This window comes from Lentinula edodes (genome assembly GCF_021015755.1).
Source record: "Lentinula edodes strain Le(Bin) 0899 ss11 chromosome Unknown C8R40scaffold_3, whole genome shotgun sequence".
NCBI lineage: Eukaryota > Fungi > Basidiomycota > Agaricomycetes > Agaricales > Omphalotaceae > Lentinula > Lentinula edodes.
Window position 1 is genome coordinate 1782200 of NW_025764309.1, and position 19777 is coordinate 1801976.

Genomic DNA, 19777 nt, shown 5'->3' on the forward strand with positions numbered 1-19777 from the left:
TTACAGATGAGGATTGAAGCTCTGGGGTATTGGGGAGGATTTCTAGAGAGGGTGGAGGGTTTTTCCTTGGGGCAATGAGGTCAAATCTGAACAAACAGGAGGGGGCAGTACTAAATTACAGCTGGAGTAACACACTGCATGCATATTGAGGCAGGGAAGATTGTGTAATTCATGATACCATGGGAGGGTTTTTTCCCCTCAATAACCCGGACATGAATGAACATAATCGCCCCCCTGTATTAGATATGTGTGTTCCATTATTGTACAACATTATGTAATATTGTACAGTACATGGTAAACTGGTCATTTGGGAATCAGACCTCACCAGTATAATTCATATCCTATCCTATCCTATCCACTCAGCATACTTTCCATTTGAAATGATCTGCTTTTGATCATCTAGTTGATGACAACAAGCCGATGCCAGATCAGCATATGATCAGACTGTAACGCACACAATAATTTGCCCTGGGCACACCATAGAATATGTCAACCCGCGGGGTACCCCGGATAAACTGGTCAACTAGTTGTTGCAGTTTTCAGTACTTTGACCGCCATACCCGCTGTAGTTCTGTGCGCTGCCTGATAAGAAAGCATGTAAATTCACACGAGATTGTGAACCCTTCAACTTCGTAAATGAACGGGGAAGAGCAAATACTTGAGGCCAAATATATACACTGAGCATTCCGATTCCTCATATTTTTCTTGTGGAATGATCTGCTTCTGATCATCTAGTAATTGGATTTTTCATTGAGCAAGCCCATGCCAAATCAACCCATTATCTGACTGTAAAATAATATGCCATAGGTATACCATAGGATATGTCAACCGCCGGGTACCCCGGCCAAATCGGTCAGCAAAGTGTTACAGTGTGTGGGCTCCCTTATTTTTATTTCACCATTTCAACCGCCATACCCATAGTGGTTCCATGCACTGTCTGATGATAAGAGGACGTGGCAATTCACAAAAGATTAAGAACACTACAACTGAATAGGTAAGAGCAATATTTAAAGCCTTTAAGCATATACTGTTCCTCAGGTCAGGTACTTGTTCCTCTGCTGGTCAGACAAAAAAACTCCCTATATTCCTACACGCTCCCTTGCCATCTTGCCATATGCATTTTCAACTTCTCTCCATCACCTGTACTCTGGTACTTTTGGTTGCAACTGCCCCTGTTGACAAGCCAAGGGTAATTATATTGCTATGCCAATTTTCAAAACTGAATCAAAAGCTCTACTAGGTCAGAGATGTTTTGAAGCTGGCAAATCCCAAATCCATCACCAGAATATCTAGCACCCAAGACAGTGCAAATATCAATGTGGTAAGTCATCAAACTTGACAAGAATCACATCTGCACTTCTCTCATTGCATATGTTATGTGCTCAGTGCCATGCACTCACAAGTATTATTGGTTCAAATCATTCCAATAAGAGCAAGCGAGCTGATGTTCAACATCCTGCTGGGAAAAGCAATGTTGTTTTGTTCCATGGCACCTATAGCATAGCCAGTGCTACTGCTCTAAAATCTGAAGTAAATCTAGAGCTAAGTGCTAAACATGGGGATTTGCATAGCACTATGGTCTGTAAGTGCCATGAATTAATGATCAATAATTGGATATACATCTGTAAAACCTGGATTTTCGGCTAATAGCTGGAGAGCAGCTGACAGCGCTGTCCAGCTGGGAAAGCACCCCCAGCAGTTGATCAATACTGCTGGGAGTGTTTTCAGTGCTGGACAGCGCTCTCCAACCAGTATCCTTGCTCTGGCGAACATCCATGTTTTGCAGATGTACCTATTTGACATATTTTTCTCCAGCTGGTGTTAATGGCGGGTTTTATCTAACTGATAGTCTTTTGGCTGCTGGTCAATTTGCATGCAGAGATGTGGAACCAAAAGCCTATATTCTTGGTGAGCTAATAACAAACCTTGTTGATATCTTTGGAACTTAATTACGGAGGCATAGAATATGAATGGACTGGTGCAAGGTATGGGCTTAGATTCAGTTGAACATATAATTGAGGTGGACTGAATTTACCTAAAGTCTTCCAGTGAAAGACTATCAGGCAGGGGGTGATTTCAAGGCATATCTTGAATATGAAAAGTATGCATATCCTCGCAATGCTGCCCTGGACCAAGTCATGAAGGACAATGTAATGATTTCTGGGTACAATTTTTTTTCATCAAAATGGGAGTTTTCTACATTGGCTCGATTCCTCTCACTTAGACCAATGAATGCACGTGGTGTGGATGATTGCCTCAGTGATGATTTCTGGCAATATGCTTTAATTAAGCAACAAGCAGCCACCTCCAATCTCAAGTATATTACAACATATGAAGTTGTCTGCAGTGCAGTTCCTGATGGAAACAAGCTCAATGATGTGCTTTACAGTGCTAGTCAAAAGAGCAGTCCAGTTTTTCCTGAAATGGTGAAACAGTTGACAGAGTGCAAGAAAGGTCCCTTTGATTGGCATACTGCAGTAGTAGTAAATCAATGTCGTTAAAAACTATTACAGGAATTACAGTCAATAATGTTATTTGTGGAAAAAAATACTTGCATAAAAATTTTTACTTCTTACAATGAAAGCCAACGTCTCCCTGCTTCACAGAACAGAAAATCACTATATTCCATTCAACTTGAACAAAATCTTCCTTGAATTATGGGTCCCAGTGATATCACATGCATTTCACGTGTCTCCTGTCATAGCCTTGATCATCAGGACAGTTCTCTGCATTCAGCCACAACTAATCTGTTACATGATATCTTCTGCCAAAGTCCTTACATGTATCCAAGTGACCTCTAATGAATTCTAGCCCCCTGAAATAGTTCATTCACATTGTGTATGTTGTACTTATGAATCAAACGGGGGAAAAAACCCAAGGAAGTAGGAGAAGAATAAATAAATTGCATAAAACTATGAGCATAAAAAGAACATATGTTGGTGAAAGGTGGACAGTATGATTATTGGCCATGATTTTTGGATGGATTGCAATCTCATATTGTTTCCATACATAGCAGCTTGCAAATTCACCACCCTGGGCATTAATTTCAGCTCTATTGTTCCAGCCTGAGAGTGTTAGAACAAATAAGTCTCAGTTGAAAGAAAAGCAACTAAATATTCCTGTATGTACCTGTTAGAACAAATAAGTCTACGAAAGTCAGTATGCTCGTCGTATGTATATGCGGTTGCCAGGCTCACCTCAGTTGATAGAAAAGCAACCGAGGTGTCCTGAACAGTCTGGCATCGTGATCAGGTATGTACTGTACAGTATTCTGTAATAACGCCGTGATGGAGTATTGATGTCGAAGGTGTACAAGTATGTAAGTATAGTACGTACGGAGTAATCCCCAACAGAGAGCAATCTGACAATCTGTCCATTGCCCTAGCAAAGTGCACCATTCAGCAAATCATCATCAACCCTATGACCATTCAAAACATAACAGGCATCAATGTCAATGTAGCCATTAAAAGCAGCAGCTTGGAGAGCACTGGTATATTCACCACCCTGAGCATTTATATAAGCTCCACAATCCAAAAGATATATGACCATATCTTCACAGCCCCAGAATGCAGCAGTTTGGAGAGCTGTTCCAAATCTACTACCTTGGATATTAATACCTGTTTAACCATGTTTTTTTGGTTCCTGTAGGCAGCAGCTGCAAGGGCACTCCAGAGCCCACCCCCTGAGTATTCAAATTGCCTTCCTGCTTCAAAAGACATTCAACGACAGCTCTGCCAAAATGCTGCAGCTTGGAGAGCACTCCCGTAACCCTGTAGATTTACATTCACTCCTTTCTGAAGAACCTTATTCAAAATGTTTTCATTGCTATGACATGCAGCAGTATGAAGAGCATTCCCATATTCACCACTTGGAGTCTCAATATCAGCTCCATTCTCAAGAAAAAAGTTGATGAAAATCCTCATTCAATTTCTTATCCTTCATCCATAGTGCCATCAAATATAAAGGCTTGAAGAGCATTTCCATATATTCCACCCTTGCTCATTGATTTTTGATCTATTTTTGAACAGATACTTGCCTGTACTTTCATTCCTAAGGAGGAAATTTACAATGTTTCCATGGCATTCCCAATTCTATGGCATATTTTGTGGAACCTTAATCTGATGGTCAAATCTCTACTACAGAGCTGAGAAATGATTGATTGATATGAGTATCTGATAACATATAGCAAGCTGATAGTAAGTATGTCCCTGCCACACAGTGGTCAGACATGATGAGAAAAAGTGCTTTAAATTGATGAAGGAAACATATACAACCTTGTTTTTTTTTTCCTTTGGGGAACCCAGCTGTCCTCAATAGGGCTTGTGTTGATTTCCTCATTTGATTTCATTCCTTTTTCCTTGTTCATTTCAGTTTGCAGGCAAGTTTGCTGCGAGAGATTCAACCTGACTAAACTAGAACTTGAATGACTACTGATAAATACTTTATTGAAATAACTCTTAGCATCTTTGGCCCTTGGGTGGGTTTGTTATCCAAGCACAGGTGATGTACCTGCGGAAGAATCATTCACTTTAGCTCTATCTTCCTGAATCCTGATTTGATAGAGCATCTTCCATTTCCAAATCTGATGATCCTTGTGAATTTTGCTCAATCGGTGGAGCCGACCCAAATGCCATTGTCGAGACTTTGGTAGTTTCCTGTGCGGGGTGATAGCGGTTCCATAGCTGGTGTGCGGCCGCAACAAGGACTGCAAAGTTTGATATGGTTACGGAGACGGATAGCTGCCCCGGTCAGTTCAAAGCATAAGTATATACAATTATGAAAATAGTTTGGATGGATGTACCTCGACGTTGCTGACTAGGATGGATATTTGTGTACCCTGGAGGAGATACACAGCGTGGACAATTGAAACGATGGTGGTTAGACCGCCTACGATGAATGATACACCGAGACGAATTTTTTGAGCTTGCGCTTGAGCGGACTGGAGGTACCGAAGTAGGATAAGAGGGAATACTACTAAAATGACATCTGCAAAAGCATCGGCTGTGAAAGAACGAGGCAAATGAAAGGTTTGTAACGAAGTAGAGGGGTTCAGTGATTACCTATATGTACGTGATAATTAGATATGAGAGTACATACTAGTAACTTGCGTGATTGCAACGCTCCGCCCGAGAACACACTGCGGAACTGGGTCCACCTTCCAATGATTAAGCTGATCTTGAGGCTCGCAAACCCAGAATACCTGTGCCACAAGGATAAGACAAGCGAGTGTGAAGCACACAGCGGCAGTGTAAAGTCGTCTTTGGAATGAACCCAAGCGAATGATGGTCAAAAGGATCGAGAGACGGGATGCCCTGTGCCGAGGTCCAAGAGTAAGTGAGTGATGTAGATTATTGAAGAATTTACTGACCACACCGTCGTATCGAAAGTGACCGCGAAGATATAATATAATGCGACACGCGAGTGTTGAGGTATTGTACTGGCATCTGAATGGCAAGAGAATAGAATCAACTCACTCGTATACCATATATAATCAAATGAAATTCGAAAAAAAGAAAAAACACTGGCATGCTTACCGGTAATTCCATAGTATGTTTTCCCCGCAACAGCTGTTATGATAAGGGATATAAGGGCCAGAAGGGCCAAGACATCGTCCCACCAAAGCTTTCTCACTCGCAAAGCCAAACGGATCACAGTGGTACTCCCAGCCAATGACATTCCCACATAAGCAGAAACTAAGCATTAAATATGAAGTATGTCCCAATGTCAAGATAACTAGTCTAGAGGAACGAGAGCGGAACTCACGAAGGATCTTATGCTGAATGTCAGGCCCAGGAAATGAGCCCGTGTTCAAGCTCAAGTTTGAGGATTGGGTGGACAAGGTCACCAGTCGGCCGTTAAAGTGACGAGGGTCATGGTCATACATCCTTTGAATGATGCGGGAGTTGGGTTATTTCCACCAACACGTATGGCAGGATTGTGGAAGATATAATGAACTCGAAGATATACAAGGGAAAGGTATTTTATGAGTTCCGAGAACAGTGCTCACTCCACCCCCAAGTTCCATTCAACTTCCAATTAAGTGCATCATGCGCATGCTCAGGGCGAATCCCATTTGAATGGAAGTTATAATTACTCACATCCATCTGTGTACGTAGAACGCGATAGCTGTTGAGGGCAGAGTATAGTTATTTATGTGTATGAATGAGATGGAACCCACATATCGGCAGTTTTTTCTCATCCTCCATCTATCTATCTATCTATCAAAGATGGATGGATTTTAAGAAGTACTTTTTTTCCCCCATTCTCTGCCCGAGAAAGATCACAGTTCCAAGGGTACATGATTCACTTGATTCACTACAGTGGAAGAGGTTGATTTGACGATCATGACAAGGAATGGGAAGTTTGATGCTATGCAGAGTATCTGTGACTGCTCGGGAGTAAGAAGGAGACACGATGAAGACATCTGATCATGTTTGTATGTTTGCCTTGGATACGTGCCGCCCCCGTCCATCTGCTGAAAATGTCTTGTATTTGTATTTGTGGCCACTTACAAGTCGATCTTCTTCAATCGGGGGGATCCCAGGACCACGTTTCTAGATCTACCTACCAAGTTAAGTAGTAAGTACACCTTGAGTGTGAGATTGATCACCCCCCCCCCCTCCCAATCTCTGGTCAAAGCTTGTCAGTTGTCCCTATATCTCACCTGATGTAAGACCTTTGCCCAAATGACACAAATGAATGCGTGTGGAGGAGAATTCCCCGCGGGGTAAGTAAGTGAAATGAAATATGGAAACCTATGTAAATAGATGCGTGAAGTCAAACATGATAAGTATTAATTGAATCCAGATACAAATTTCACTTCAAAATAAGGCTCAAAGAAGTGTGTATGTGAATATACTATATGAATGCATCTGCAAAACATGTATACTCGCCAGAGCAAGGATACTAGCTGGAGAGCGCTCTCCAGCGACGAAAGCACCCAAAGCAAAAATCAAAGCCTGCTCTGGGTGCTTTTGCTGCTGGGAAGTGCTCCCAAGTGCTCTGAGCTGCTTTCGGCTATTTAGCCGAACATACAGGTTTTTGTCACGAAGCGGCAGAGGCGGAGTGACTAACGGAGCGGGAAAGCGGAGCGACTAAGCAGAACGGTGAGGCGGAGCAACTGGACAAGGCAACAAGGCGGAGCGACTAAGCAGAATGGCGGCAGGCTGGTCCCAGATAATGACAGAGATATATTGAGTATCGTAGTCATAGGTAATAATAAGTAAGCACATACCTGGTCCCAGATAATGACAGAGAGGTCAAGATAAGGGACCAGGCTGTGGAGGGTTGGCTATATATACATAATCCGGTCTGCGAGAAACAACGATGTAATACTGTACAGTTTAGGAACAAGGAAGGTGGCGGAAGCCAATAGAAGGAGAAGATGGGTCAGGTGGATCAGTAATCGATGGATCAGTAATCGATGGGGGTTTGACAGTGATGGGATGATGTATCGTACAAGTAAAGGCATCGAGACGGTGAGAAAAGGAAAATGATAGGGGCTGCGTACTTTATGACAGTTTTGCAGATGTGCTAATGCTGCAATGACTTGGACAGCGACTGCAGAGCTTTTCCTCATTTACCTCCCTTCCCTTCCATATTCACAGTTGACTCCTGTGATTCATGTGGCCCCACTGGCAACTATGTCAGGTGTTTTCCAAAAACAAACCCCAGTTGTATTAAGGGCAAGGATTGAAACCTTCCACGCCAATGGATGGGGTTTACTTTGCAAGAAAGAGGGGTGCAGTTCATATATGATATGGGGGTGAGCAATAGCCAAAGAGACAAATTCAAATTATTTTTATGAGGCAGCTCAGATTGATTTTTCATGAAATACTTGGTGGTCAAGACTCAAGAAACAGTGTATTTCAAACTAGTTGAAGGGTCTGTGATGTGAGGTGATGCTTTGGTTGGATATTTTATATTTTACTCCCCTGAATGAGTGTGGAGAGTCTGGTTTGTTGGGCATTGAGATTGGGGGATATTCCGACCCTAAGAGACAAGTTGATCATGCTGAGGGAGCACAGTTAAATGTGGCTTGTGATATACCACATATGATCACACTAGCTCATAGGTCTACATCTGCAAAACCTGTATTTTCGGCTAAGGGTCCGAAAGCAGTTGGGAGCACTTCCCAGCAGTGAAAGCACTCAGAGCATATTGCTTTCAGTGCTTTCAGCACTGGGATCTGCTGGGATCTGCTCTCAGACCTTAGCCGAATATCCAGGTTTTGCAGATGTAGATATCATCTGCAAAACCTGTAAAAGCAGCTCAAAACACTTCCTAGCAGCCAACGCACCCAGAGCAGGCTTTGCTTTTTTTTTTTTTTTTGCTCCGGGTGCTTTTGTTGCTGGAGAGCATTCTCCAGGTAGTAATGCTTGCTCTTGCTCTGGCAAGTATATACAGGTTTTTCCAGATGTGTTCAATGAGATATGATATGGTCACAAAACCTGTAAGTGACCCTCGGGAAACTTCATGGCTGGGTGATGATTGTAAGCAGTGATGAATGCAAGCAAACCAGACAGACAAACAGGCAGGCAGGTAGTGTGTAGTAATGAGATCTTAGGGTTGGAAGTCTTGACTCTTGAATTTGTGAATTTGTGATTTGTATCCACCACATGCTCTGCCACTTGGCTTTTACAAATTACAGCTTTCCAAGCATTGGGCAAAATGGGCGCATGGGGCATGAGTCCTGGCTCCACATGTCTGAATGCAAAGGCTTTTAGAAAACTCAGTGCAGGGGTGGTTTTTTTTTAAGTGCCAGATGAATCCTAGTATGTAACTAGTTCGAAAAAGTCCGAAAGGGGAAATAAGGGGAAAAAAAGGGGAAAAAAAGGTTAAAAGGTTTTAAAAAAGCCCCTGATAGGTTCATAGGTTGATAAGTTCATAGGTTGATACGTTGATTTCTGTCATCCCCCGTCATTTAAGTAAATCCCAAGGGAGGTAAGTATGTATATATGTAGGTTTCGAAATCCTGGTGCAACACAGTCAAAACACCAAAACAGCCAACCAAGTGGTGAGTGGTGAGTAAGAAGGTAAGAAGCAGTTTTGCAGTTGGGGTGGTGGGGTGGTGGGGTGGTGGGGAGTGCAGATGGTGATGAAGTAAAAGTAAAAAGTAGATTATAATTCATAAGCCAACAGTGCGTGCGTGTGTGTGTGTGTGTGTGTGTTTAGGATGGTGAGGGGGAAAGGGACCCAGGAGTTATGGTGAAGACGGTGACTTGGTAATGCAATTTGATTGTGTGCCCTAGGGGTGGGCAACCGTGGGGCTGGGGTGGTGAGAAGTGGGAAGTGGGAAGTGAGAAGTGGGAAGTGGGAAGTGAGAAGGTTGAGGTTGAGGTTCAGGGAAGAGGTGGGAGGAGGAGGAGTGAGAAGGTGGAGGTGGTTGAGGAAGGTTGAGGGAGGAGGAGGAGTGAGGAGGGTATATACATACACATATATACATATGTGTATATGTACTTGTGTATATGTACTTGTGTATGTACTTGTGTATACTGAGAATGTCTCATATAATGTCTCATATAATGGGAGGGAAGATCGAGGATCTATTGGGTGAGTGTTGAATAGGGTGAGGTATGAGAGTGAAAGAGTGGGTGGATGAGTGGGTGAGTGGGTGAAGGAAATGAGTGAGTGGATGAGGGAAAGAGTGAGTGAGTGGATGAGTGAGCAGAAGAGTGAGTGAAAGAGTGAAAGAGTGAGTGAGTAAATGAGCAAATGAATAAATGAGTACAGAGCTGGTGCAGAGTCCTCAAGAACGGGACACCCCGGGATAGCCCGTTATGAATCGGATGAATACCCCCACGCGTACATACTGTATGTATGTAAACCGGACGGCCGAAACGACCTTCGGAGGACGTTCGTCCGAAGGATGTGGGAGGATATGTGTTCACACGGGATGTTCCGTTCACTTCCCCGGAATGTAGTATGTATCCCACTTTTCACTTGATTCACTTGATTCACTCTATGTACCCGGACTCTTCCCTATTCTTCCCTATTCTTCCCTATTCTTCCCTACTCTCTCCCACTTGTGACTACATATAGTACCTGGACGTCATTTGATCGCGGGGTTTGTTTTACTTCCGTCCCACATCGATCACCTGCGGTGGTGGTATGATCTAACTCGAAAAAGAAGAAGAAGAAGGGGGGAGGTCGTCTGACCTACTCTAACCTATACCAGACCTATACTATATCATTGACCCCACGCCTCCAGGCCTGGTCGTCCGACAGTCCGAACGCTTATTGAAACATTGCCGTGTTTAGCTAGGGGATTCAACTACATAGGTATTCAACGCGTTGCCGTATTCAAGATTGCCGTATTTTAACTATTCCCGAACTATTCTAGCTGAACTATTCCAGAACACCTTGCCCTTATTCACTATACACTATTCAGCCGTATTCAGCTATTCACCTGGGATAGATTCAGCCATTCATCAGCGGCCGTTTACTCACTCAGCTCATCACGTTTTGTGTGTGGGGTATAAAGGAGGGATCAGCTCACGCACCCACGCATCTTTTACGCACGGCACACGACGTGGCGTTGGGGGTTCTTTCGGATTACTCTTTGGGATTGGATTAGTCGCACGGACTACTCGCACGGATAACCACGGACACTTCCACGGTTCGAACCGTAACGTAGCTGTCGCTTCGCTTCGTGGTTTACCTTTTTCCCTATACGTCGACCTCGAACTACTCAACCCTTGGAACTACTCGATCCTTGGAACTACTCGACACTTGGAACGGATTACCCTCTGGACAAGATTTAGATTGATTGATTGAAAGATACTGCTAGTAGAGAACGTCTTTGGTAGAACGATAGGATCTTTGGTTCGTCTCGTCTCATCCCATCCCTTCGATTCGATTCGATTCGCTTGTACGTCGTTGACTGAAGCTACGAGTATAGATACCACACCCCACCACATCACCTCAGGACACAAGACAATGTCATCCAAATCCACCCTCACTCCCACCTCTACCCCCGACCCATCCAACGCAGTAAACCCGGGTATGGCTACACCACCACCTACGACGACTACGCCAAAGAAGAAACCATACCCGTTCTGGCTAGGCGGTGTAGCTGCTACGATCGCTGCTAGTATTACACAGTGCGTTCCTCTCTGTCTTCCTCTTTCCCTTCCCTTCCCTTCCTCTCTCCTACCCTCTCTGTCGCTCACCCTCTCTCTCCTCTCCTTCCCTTTCCCTGCCTCCCTCCCACCCCCTCACCCTCTTTTTCTCTCACCCTCTTCTTCTCCCTCCCTTCTCCTCTCTCTGTCGCTCACCTCACCCCCTCCAGCCCCCTAGACCTAACAAAAGTCCGCCTCCAAGCCTCCGGCGACAAACGCATGCTCGCCTCCATCCAAAAGACCCTCCGCACCGCCGGCCCGCGCGGGCTCTTCGATGGGATCACCGGGACGTGGATGCGCCAGATGAGTTATTCGATGTGTAGGTTTTGGGCGTATGAGGAGAGTAAGAAGGTATGTGGTGTGTATGTGATGTGTATGTGGTGTGAGGGGGAGGGAGGGGGTGAAAGGGAGAAAGGCTGATTGTTTTGATTTATCGCTGTAGATGCTGGATGCTACGGCGCCGGGGGCACCGGCGTGGAAGTTGGGGCTGGCGGGGAGTATGGCGGGGGGGATTGCGGGGTTGGTTGGGAATCCGGGGGGTGAGCGTGCTTTTTTTCCTACTTCTCTCCTTCTCTCTTCCCTCTACTTCCACTCTCCGTTCCTCTCCTACGTCTGTTACTACTCGTAGTCGCTGATCGCTGATCCCACTCCTCCCATACGTCACCTAGAAATCGTAATGGTCCGTCTCCAAGGCGACTTTGCCAAACCCCCCGAGAAGAGGTTTAACTACAAACATTGTTTTGATGCGTTGTTTAGGGTGTGTTGCTTTCTCTTTCTTCCCTCTTTCTCTCTTTCTCTCTTGCTTTCTTCCTCTTCTTATCCGAACGTGTGATTGCTCCTATCCACCGACGTTGTACTGAGTATCCACCTCCTTGTACTGAGAGTCTCCCGTGTAGATGGTCAGAGAAGAAGGCCCCTCCTCTCTCGCACGCGGTGTTGGTCCCAATGTCTTTAGAGCGGTGTTGATGAATGCGTCGCAGTTGGCTAGGTGCCCTTTTCTCCTTTCTTCTCTCCCTTCCTCCTTCCCTCTCTCTTCCCTCTCTCCTCTTTCCTCTCTCCTTCCCTCTCTCCTTTTTCCTCTCTCCTTCCCTCCTCCTCGATGTCGAGTATCCAGTAACTAATCCGCGAGTACTAATCCGTGTTTTCGATTATGCACAGCTACGACTTCTTCAAAGCCTCCCTCCTCGCCACACCGTATTTCGAGGATAATATATATTGTCATTTCACGGCGAGTTTCGCTGCGGTGAGTTGTTTTCGCCGTTCTTTGTTGCTTGCTTGCTTTGTTTGTTGCTTGCTTTGTTTGTTTGCTTTGTTGCTTTGTTTGCTTTGTTTGTTTGCTTGCTTGCTTGCTTGCTTGCTTGCTTGCTTGTTTGTTTGTTGATGGGGAATTGGGTCTGGGGCTGGGGTCTTGCTTCGTTTCTCCGTTCTCTTCGTTTCTCGGTTCTCGGTTCTCCTCGCCCGCCTTGCTTTCTCACTTTCTCGCTTCCTTGGTTCTCTTCGTTCGCTTTTGTGCTTTTGTGCTCCGTGGCCGTGTGGTCCGAATTCTTGTCCTTGTGTCTTCGTTTCTCCCTTCTGTCTTCGTTTCTCCCTTCTCCTTCTGCCTTCGTGTTTCATACCCTCCTTATACCCTTCCCGTATTCCACGCACCCTTCCTGTATTCCACGTACCCCTTCTCGTATTCCACGGGGATTGGGATTGGGATTGGGATTGGGATTGGGATTAGTCATCGTCTTCCTCTGCAAGGAATGGGATCAGCTCGGGGAATTGGGAATGGGATTAGTCATCGTCTTCCTCTGCTAGGATCGGGATCAGCACAGGGAATGGGATCAGCACGGGGAATGGAATGGAATGGGATCAGCAAACACGGGGATTGGGTACAGGAATCGAACAATTTCCAAGTGGGTTATATTTCCAAGGATGGGTTATATACCACCCCCGTGCGGATTTAGATCGGTGATTATTACCTAGACGGGTAGAGGTGGGTAGAGGGGTGGATGGGTGTGTGGGTGGATGGGTGGGTGACAGGTTACGGGTGACGGGTGACGGGTTACCTCGTTCTACCTACGTCTGTGTGTATTTCCATGCGCTGTGTCCGTCCCGTCCCGTTTCCTACTCTCCTACTCTCCTGCGCTTTTGCTCGTTCGCTCTTTGGTTGTGATAGAACCCTTCTTCACTGTCCGACGTATTCTACAACGGGTTATTTACTACTTACTTATTTTCTTTGCTTTGCTTTGCTTTGCTTTGCGATACCCGTGTATCCCTTATCTTCACTCATCTCTCATCTCTCATCTCCCATAACTCACTCACTCTCTCCCCTCTCCCTCCCCCTCCCTCCCTCTCCTCTCCCCTTCCCCCTTCCTTCCCCCTCCCCCCTCTCCCCAATATCTTCAAACAAAAAACAGGGAACAGTAGCAACAACAGTCTGCTCCCCAGCAGACGTGTTGAAATCGAGGATCATGAACGCAAGTGGGCCGGGGAGTAGTGTGCGTTTTTTCTTTTCTTCTTTTCTTTTCTTCTTGTTTTTGTCTTTACTCATCCCTCTCCTCACCTTCTTGGCTCTCCCTACCCCTCCCCCTTCCTCTTTTCCCTTTCCCCCCCCCTCCCCTCTCCCCAACAGTCAACCATCCTCACCCTCCGCACCGCCCTCGCCACCGAAGGCCCCCTCTTCGTCTTCAAAGGCTGGGTCCCCGCGTGGGTCCGGCTCCAGCCCACCACTATTCTTATATTCCTTACGCTGGAGCAGTTGAGGAGGGGGGTTGAGTGGGGGAGGGGGAGGGGGTGGGTGGGGATTTGATGTGATTGTAATTGAGGAGGGGAAGGAGGGAGGGGGTGGATTTAGGTAGGTTGGATTTAGGTAGGGTGGATTTAGGGGGCTGTGATCTATTTGTATGGATGGATGGATGGGAGGGTTGGGAGGAGGGAAAGTGGAGGGATTGATACCCCCATGTAAGGGAACGAAGGATGGAAGCTTGGTTAGTTGGATGGATGTATTATTGAGTTGTTGGATTGTGAAAATGTAGGATTCGTTGTATATAGTATAGGGGAGGGTAGGATAGGGTAGTGTAGGGTGTGTATGGTGTGTAGGATAGATGATTCATATCGAACGGACGATATTATCATGATTATCATGGTTTTGATCTTGGGATCGTTGATGACTTTTTGTCGATGTCGTTCTAGTAGTAATAAGTATGTACTCCCTCTTATCCTACTTCGATACCTCCACCGCTCAAGCACATCACTACCTGCTTCCGTACCTCCACTCTGCTCAAGCGCAAGTGCAGAAAATTTGTGCTTGGCATATCATTCATCGCAAATCCATCGTAGTAGGCGGTCTCACTACTATCGTTTCGAATCTCGATCATCCACGCTGTGTATCTACTCCAGCCTGGTAACACACAACACAGTAATCCATCCTAGTCAGCAACGTCGATTCGAGACATCCATATAAACTATTTTCGTGGTGGTTGTGTGTTGGTTGTGCTTTCGGGCTGATTGGGGCAGCTATCCGTCTCCATGACTCATATCTATCAAACTTTACATAGTCCTTGTTGCAGCCGCGCACCAACTATGGAGGTGTTATCACATTGCACAGGGAACTATCACTGGAGAAAGTCCCCGACGATGGTGTTTGTTTGGGTCGGCTCCACAGACAGGGTTGAGTGAAATTCTTCACAGGGACCAGGAGATTTGGATGTGGGACATCGATGCCATATCAAATCAGGAAGATGGAAGATGGAGAGCTAAATCGAATGATTCTTCCGGTATCATATGTGCTCGGGATGATAACCCTTCCGAAGATGCCTTAATTAAGATCCATCAAGTCTTTGATATTATTATTTTGAAAAAGATTTTACCAACTGATTAGTCATGTCTTTGTCTCGGGGTGAGTTGAATCTCTTTAAAGTTAACCTGTTTCTGTGAACTGTCACATACTATGAAGCAGTACAAAGGATAAGAAATGAAAGGTGAGGTGACACGGTCCTTATGGGGAATAGCATTAGCCAGGCTCCCCAAAGGGAAAAAACAAAATTGTGTCACGAAGCGGCAGAGGCGGAGTGACTAGCGGAGCAGGAAGCGGGGTGACTAAGCCAGGCAGTGAGGCGGAGCGACTAAGCAGGTGAGTGAGGCGGAGCGACTAAGCGGAGCGGAGGCGAACTGGTCCCAGATAATGACAGAGATATATTGAGTATCGTAGTCATAGGTAATAATAAGTAAGCACATACCTGGTCCCAGATAATGACAGAGAGGTCAAGATAAGGGACCAGGCTGTGGAGGGTTGGCTATATATACATAATCCGGTCTGCGAGAAACAACGATGTAATACTGTACAGTTTAGGAACAAGGAAGGTGGCGGAAGCCGATAGAAGGAGAAGATGGGTCAGGTGGATCAGTAATCGATGGATCAGTAATCGATGGGAGTTTGACAGTGATGGGATGATGTATCGTACAAGTAAAGGCGTCGAGACGGTGAGAAAAGGAAAATGATAGGGGCTGCGTACTTTATGACATTACCCCCCTCCTTATGACCATTGCCCTCGATGGTCAAGGCTTTGCCGCTGTTGGGTGTTTTTTATGAAAGGCCCGAACCATTTTTGGTGCTCGACTGAGGTTGGCTGCGGGTTCCCAAGAGTTGTGCCCTGCATCGTAACCTTTCCACTTAACCAAATATTCCAACTTCTTCCATCGAACCCGGCTGTCTAAGATCTCCTCTACTTCGTATTCCGGTTCGTCTTCATCCTCTAAGTATACCGGCTCTGGTGGTGTTGGTATTTCGCCATTAATGGAGTTACCTTTCCAGGGGTATAGTTTATCGACATGGAAGACGGGATGGAGGCGATCTAGGGATAGGGGAAGGTCAAGGCGGTAATCTAAAGGGCCAATTTTCTCCAGAATGCGATAAGGGCCAAGCTGTCGATCTCCTAACTTTTCACTGGAAAGTTGAAGGTTAATATCCTCTGCACTGAGCCAGACTAGGTCTCCAACTTTAAATTGATGAGCTTTCCGCTTCCCGCGTTCGTATCCCTCCTTCTGTTGTTTCTTTCCTAGGTGTAAGGCAGCTCCGGCATCTTGTCGCGCTTCTCGGAGAATCCGTATACGGTCATCCACAGCTGGAATACCGCTGCGTTGGCCCACTGGGATATTGAACAGGGGAAGATAGCCGTAGGTTAGCTCGAACGGGGACATGCCTAGCGCAGAATGAGTCCGTGAGTTAATCACAAACTCCGCCATGGGAAGGTGCTCTGCCCAGTCGTCTTGTCGTCGTCCTACATAGAGGCGGATGTATTTCTCTACTTCCTGATTTGCTCGTTCGGTTTGGCCATTAGACTGAGGACGGTATCCGGAGGTTAGATCTGATTTAATTCCTAGCCTAGCGAGAAGGGATCGCATGAGTTTAGCTGCAAACTGGGGTCCGCGGTCGGATTTAAAGTGAAGAGGAAGACCATGGAGACGGAAGATCTCTCGGTAGTAAATATCGGCAACGCCTTCGGCTGTGATGGAGCTGGTGCAAGGAATGGCATGAATTTGTTTTCCATACAGGTCTGTGCAAACCAAGACAGCATCGTAGCCTTGGGAGTTAGGTAGCTGTGTTATCAGGTCAACCCCTACCTCTTCCCATAGACCGGATGGTACATCTAATGGTTAAGTTACGGCCCGTGGGTGTCGCTGGATCTTCTTACGGGCGCAAACCTCGCATCCTTCAACGTATTTTTCCACAAAAGAGCGCAACGTAGGCCACCAGAAATGGGTACTGACCAAGTCGAGTGTCCCGTGTAGTCCGGGGTGTCCTGCAGTTGGATGGTCGTGGCATTGACGGAGTACCTCAGTGCGTAGGTCGTCGTTTGCTGGTACGTATACTCGACCTCGGTAGTAGACCAACCCATTGTCTTCTTCCCATTCGGCTATCCCATTGGCCAAGCGCTGTAGTCCGTGCTCTTTGACTGTTTTGAGACCCTCCAATACCTGTGCCTCCCGTTCTGAGGCTTTCCGGATACGATCCTCTAAGGGGTTCTGTAGGATCGAAGCTGCAATTTTTACGAAGTGGCCAGGTTTAAGGACTGTCTGTTGTCGGTTATCATCGCTGTCCGATACATGATGAACTGCCATGCGGGAGAGAGCATCAGCTTGGGTGTTTACTCTACCAGGGCGGTGGATCATATGAAAGTCAAACCGTGACAGATAGAGGGCCCATCGGGCTTGTCGGCGGGTGAGGTCTTGTGCAGTGCGCCAGAATTCGAGGTTCGAATGGTCCGTAATGATGTCGAATGGTTGAGGGAGTCCTTCTAGAAAGTTCCTCCAATCCTTCAGTGCTTCAATGATAGCAAGCATTTCTCGATCGTAGATTTCGTAGTTCCGTTCCGCTGGCTGCATGGATGCCGATCTGAAGGCTACCGGATGCCATTGGCCATCGTCTTGCTTCTGCATAAGGGCGCCTCCCGTGGCAAAGCCTGATGCGTCTACCTCGATTCGAGTAGGCCTGTCTGGTGTCCATAGAGCAAGGATTGGTGCGGAGATGAAGGCTTCTCGAAGGGTATCAAATGCTTTCTGTCGAGTGTCGGTCCAGGTAAAGCTGGTGTCTTTCTTCGTCAGGTCGTTCAGAGGTCGTGCTATTTTGGCAAAATTCCGGATAAAGCGTCGGTAGAAGTTTGCAAATCCCAAGAATCCTCGTAGTTCCCGAAGATTAGTAGGGACTGGCCAGTCGCGAACAGCCGCTACTTTTACCGGATCCATTCTCACCTCCCCTTCTGAGATGATGAGTCCGAGGTATTCAATCTGTTGTTGTTCAAATTCGCATTTTTCTGGTCGTAGGTAGAGGTCGTGCTTTTCTAACCGGGTTAATACTTCCCGTACCATTCGTCGGTGTTCCTCGAGATCGTTACTGAAGATAAGGATGTCATCTAGATAGACTGCCACCTTGCCGGCTGCGATGAGATCAGCAAATATAGCATTCATAAGTGCTTGGAACGTGGCAGGGGAATTTGTGAGACCAAAGAACATGACCTTAGGCTCGAACAAGCCTCGGGTTGTTGCAAACGCGCCTTTCCATTCATGCCCCTTCTTAATCCGTATGTTATTGTAACCCCAGCGGACATCAAACTTCGTGAAGTATCTGGCTCCCTGAAGTCGACTAATGATGTCAGCAACTAATGGGAGAGGGTATCGGTTCTTCACAGTGTACTCGTTCAGTTTCCGGTAGTCTTGTACGAAACGGAGTTTCCCATCCTTCTTCTTTACGAAGAAGACCGGTGATGAGATTGGTGATTTTGAGGGGACGATATAGCCTTTTCGTAGGTTTTCTTCTAGGAAACGATCCAACTCCTCCTGCTCGTTTAGGGACATGGGATAAATCTTGGTACGCATGGTTGCCGGTGCTCCAGGTACGAGATCAATCGCATGGTCCCAAGGTTGGTGGGCAGGTAATCGTTCGGAGGCGGATTCTGAGAAAACCTTCTTGAAATCACGATACTGCTCAGGGACCATTTCTTCGAAGGTTTTAACGGGTTTGTCTCGGTTGGCTTCCTCTGCTAGCTGCTGGGAGTAAGTGAATCCTGCGGCGCACCAGACTTCCTCCGTCTGTTCCTCTAGAATTCCTGCTTTTACCCATGCCCGGCGAGTTTTATGATTAGCTCGAATTCGGTGTATTGGTGGTTCTTCCACCGCTGCTGATTCACTCGGTTCAAGGGTCGCTTCTAGTGGCACCTCAATGTGGGGGTTTTCTGCGAGAGGTTCCAGTTCCGGGAGTTCGAGGATCGGGGTTTCTGTGTGAGTGGCAGCTAGATGAGAGTACAAGATCTCCTCATCTGGAACTTCTTCTATCGTTACTCGAGGAGGCTTTACTGAAAGTCGTCCTTTCTCCCAATCAATCTCCGGATTTACCTTCCGTAGCCAGGGGAGTCCAAGGATGATGTCTTCACCTCCTAGGTTGGTGATCAGAAAGTCCATCCATCGTTCTTGATTATCCACTGTGAGTGCTAGACGTGCAAAATGGGTTATCCGTCCAGCTCGGTTAGGTGTTCCATCGATATTAAAAACGTCGATTGGTTTATGGAGGGGTGCACATCTTACATGGTTCCGGGTGACAAAGTTTTGGTTTAAAAACAGGGCGGTAGCTCCACAGTCTACCATGGCTGCAGTTGTTATACTGTGATTCCTTCCTCTTAGTCTCGCATGAATTCGGAAATGTGGGGAAGTAGAGTTTAATTCCCGGATCGACGATATTGTACATGATGGGTGCGAGTCATACGAGGAAGTAGCGAACATAACAAACTGATTACGGGGTACTCTCGGTGCAGCCGAAGCGGGTACTGTCAAGTCCATGCCACGGGCCTCCATTCCGCCGCTCGGTATTCCGAAGATCTGCTCTTATTGTAATCTCTTCCTATTGTTCTTTCTCGCTACACATATCCTTTCGTTCTAGTCTCTCATTATTGTCTTTTACTCTTTCGTGCTAGTCTCTCCTTATTGTCTTTTACTCTACCCTGCAGGTACTACTCGTATAGCTCCTAGTAGTTAGTCTAGCGCTCCGCACCGATGCGCCGTTCCGTAGATATAAATACTGCCTGTACGCTACTGTAGTTCCTCAGTTTAATTATCAACTTAGATCAACTTAGATCAACTTAGATCTCCCTTCTCAACTGAGCTCTTCTCTAAGTCTTCTG

General features: G+C 46.2%; 5 protein-coding genes across 5 annotated transcripts; 3 read left to right on the plus strand and 2 right to left on the minus strand.

The window, feature by feature from the left end:
- Nucleotides 1–1114: 1114 nt before the first annotated feature.
- Nucleotides 1115–2501, plus strand: C8R40DRAFT_1066270 (uncharacterized protein; the record flags this gene model as incomplete). The annotated part of the gene is made up of 6 exons (XM_046225757.1): nt 1115–1189; nt 1241–1321; nt 1387–1582; nt 1850–1908; nt 1964–1985; nt 2050–2501. The coding sequence occupies 6 exons, from the start codon at nt 1115–1117 to the stop codon at nt 2499–2501; spliced, it is 885 nt and encodes a 294-aa protein (XP_046091268.1).
- Nucleotides 2502–3456: 955 nt separating this feature from the next.
- On the minus strand, nt 3457–3899 carry C8R40DRAFT_1005150 (ankyrin repeat-containing domain protein; the record flags this gene model as incomplete). Its single annotated transcript, XM_046222795.1, has 2 exons — nt 3457–3602; nt 3770–3899. Coding segments are annotated over 2 exons (276 nt in total), but the record flags the coding sequence as incomplete, so codon positions are not given.
- Nucleotides 3900–5006: 1107 nt separating this feature from the next.
- Nucleotides 5007–5909, minus strand: C8R40DRAFT_1084908 (uncharacterized protein). The gene is made up of 4 exons (XM_046227314.1): nt 5764–5909; nt 5535–5693; nt 5369–5444; nt 5007–5312 (listed from the first exon to the last, which is right to left on the minus strand). The coding sequence occupies exons 1-4, from the start codon at nt 5882–5884 to the stop codon at nt 5078–5080; spliced, it is 591 nt and encodes a 196-aa protein (XP_046091270.1). The 5' UTR covers nt 5885–5909; the 3' UTR covers nt 5007–5077.
- Nucleotides 5910–10938: 5029 nt separating this feature from the next.
- C8R40DRAFT_1066272 (mitochondrial carrier domain-containing protein) lies at nt 10939–12108 on the plus strand (the record flags this gene model as incomplete). The annotated part of the gene is made up of 5 exons (XM_046225758.1): nt 10939–11102; nt 11291–11471; nt 11563–11659; nt 11789–11877; nt 12076–12108. The coding sequence occupies 5 exons, from the start codon at nt 10939–10941 to the stop codon at nt 12106–12108; spliced, it is 564 nt and encodes a 187-aa protein (XP_046091271.1).
- On the plus strand, nt 11855–13888 carry C8R40DRAFT_1084916 (uncharacterized protein). The gene is made up of 2 exons (XM_046227315.1): nt 11855–12363; nt 13523–13888. The coding sequence occupies exons 1-2, from the start codon at nt 12271–12273 to the stop codon at nt 13865–13867; spliced, it is 438 nt and encodes a 145-aa protein (XP_046091272.1). The 5' UTR covers nt 11855–12270; the 3' UTR covers nt 13868–13888.
- Nucleotides 13889–19777: the final 5889 nt, after the last annotated feature.

Excerpts from the sequence above, each read along its gene's own strand:
- C8R40DRAFT_1084916 (XM_046227315.1), top strand. The coding sequence starts at position 12,271 with ATGCACAGCTACGACTTCTTCAAAGCCTCCCTCCTCGCCACACCGTAT. Across the intron at positions 12,364-13,522 it reads TCACGGCGAGTTTCGCTGCG|GGAACAGTAGCAACAACAGT; the intron begins GTGAGTTGTTTT and ends AACAAAAAACAG.
- C8R40DRAFT_1084908 (XM_046227314.1), bottom strand. The coding sequence starts at position 5,884 with ATGTATGACCATGACCCTCGTCACTTTAACGGCCGACTGGTGACCTTG. Across the intron at positions 5,445-5,534 it reads AACATACTATGGAATTACCG|ATGCCAGTACAATACCTCAA; the intron begins GTAAGCATGCCA and ends CTTGCCATTCAG. Across the intron at positions 5,313-5,368 it reads ACTTTCGATACGACGGTGTG|GGCATCCCGTCTCTCGATCC; the intron begins GTCAGTAAATTC and ends ACCTCGGCACAG.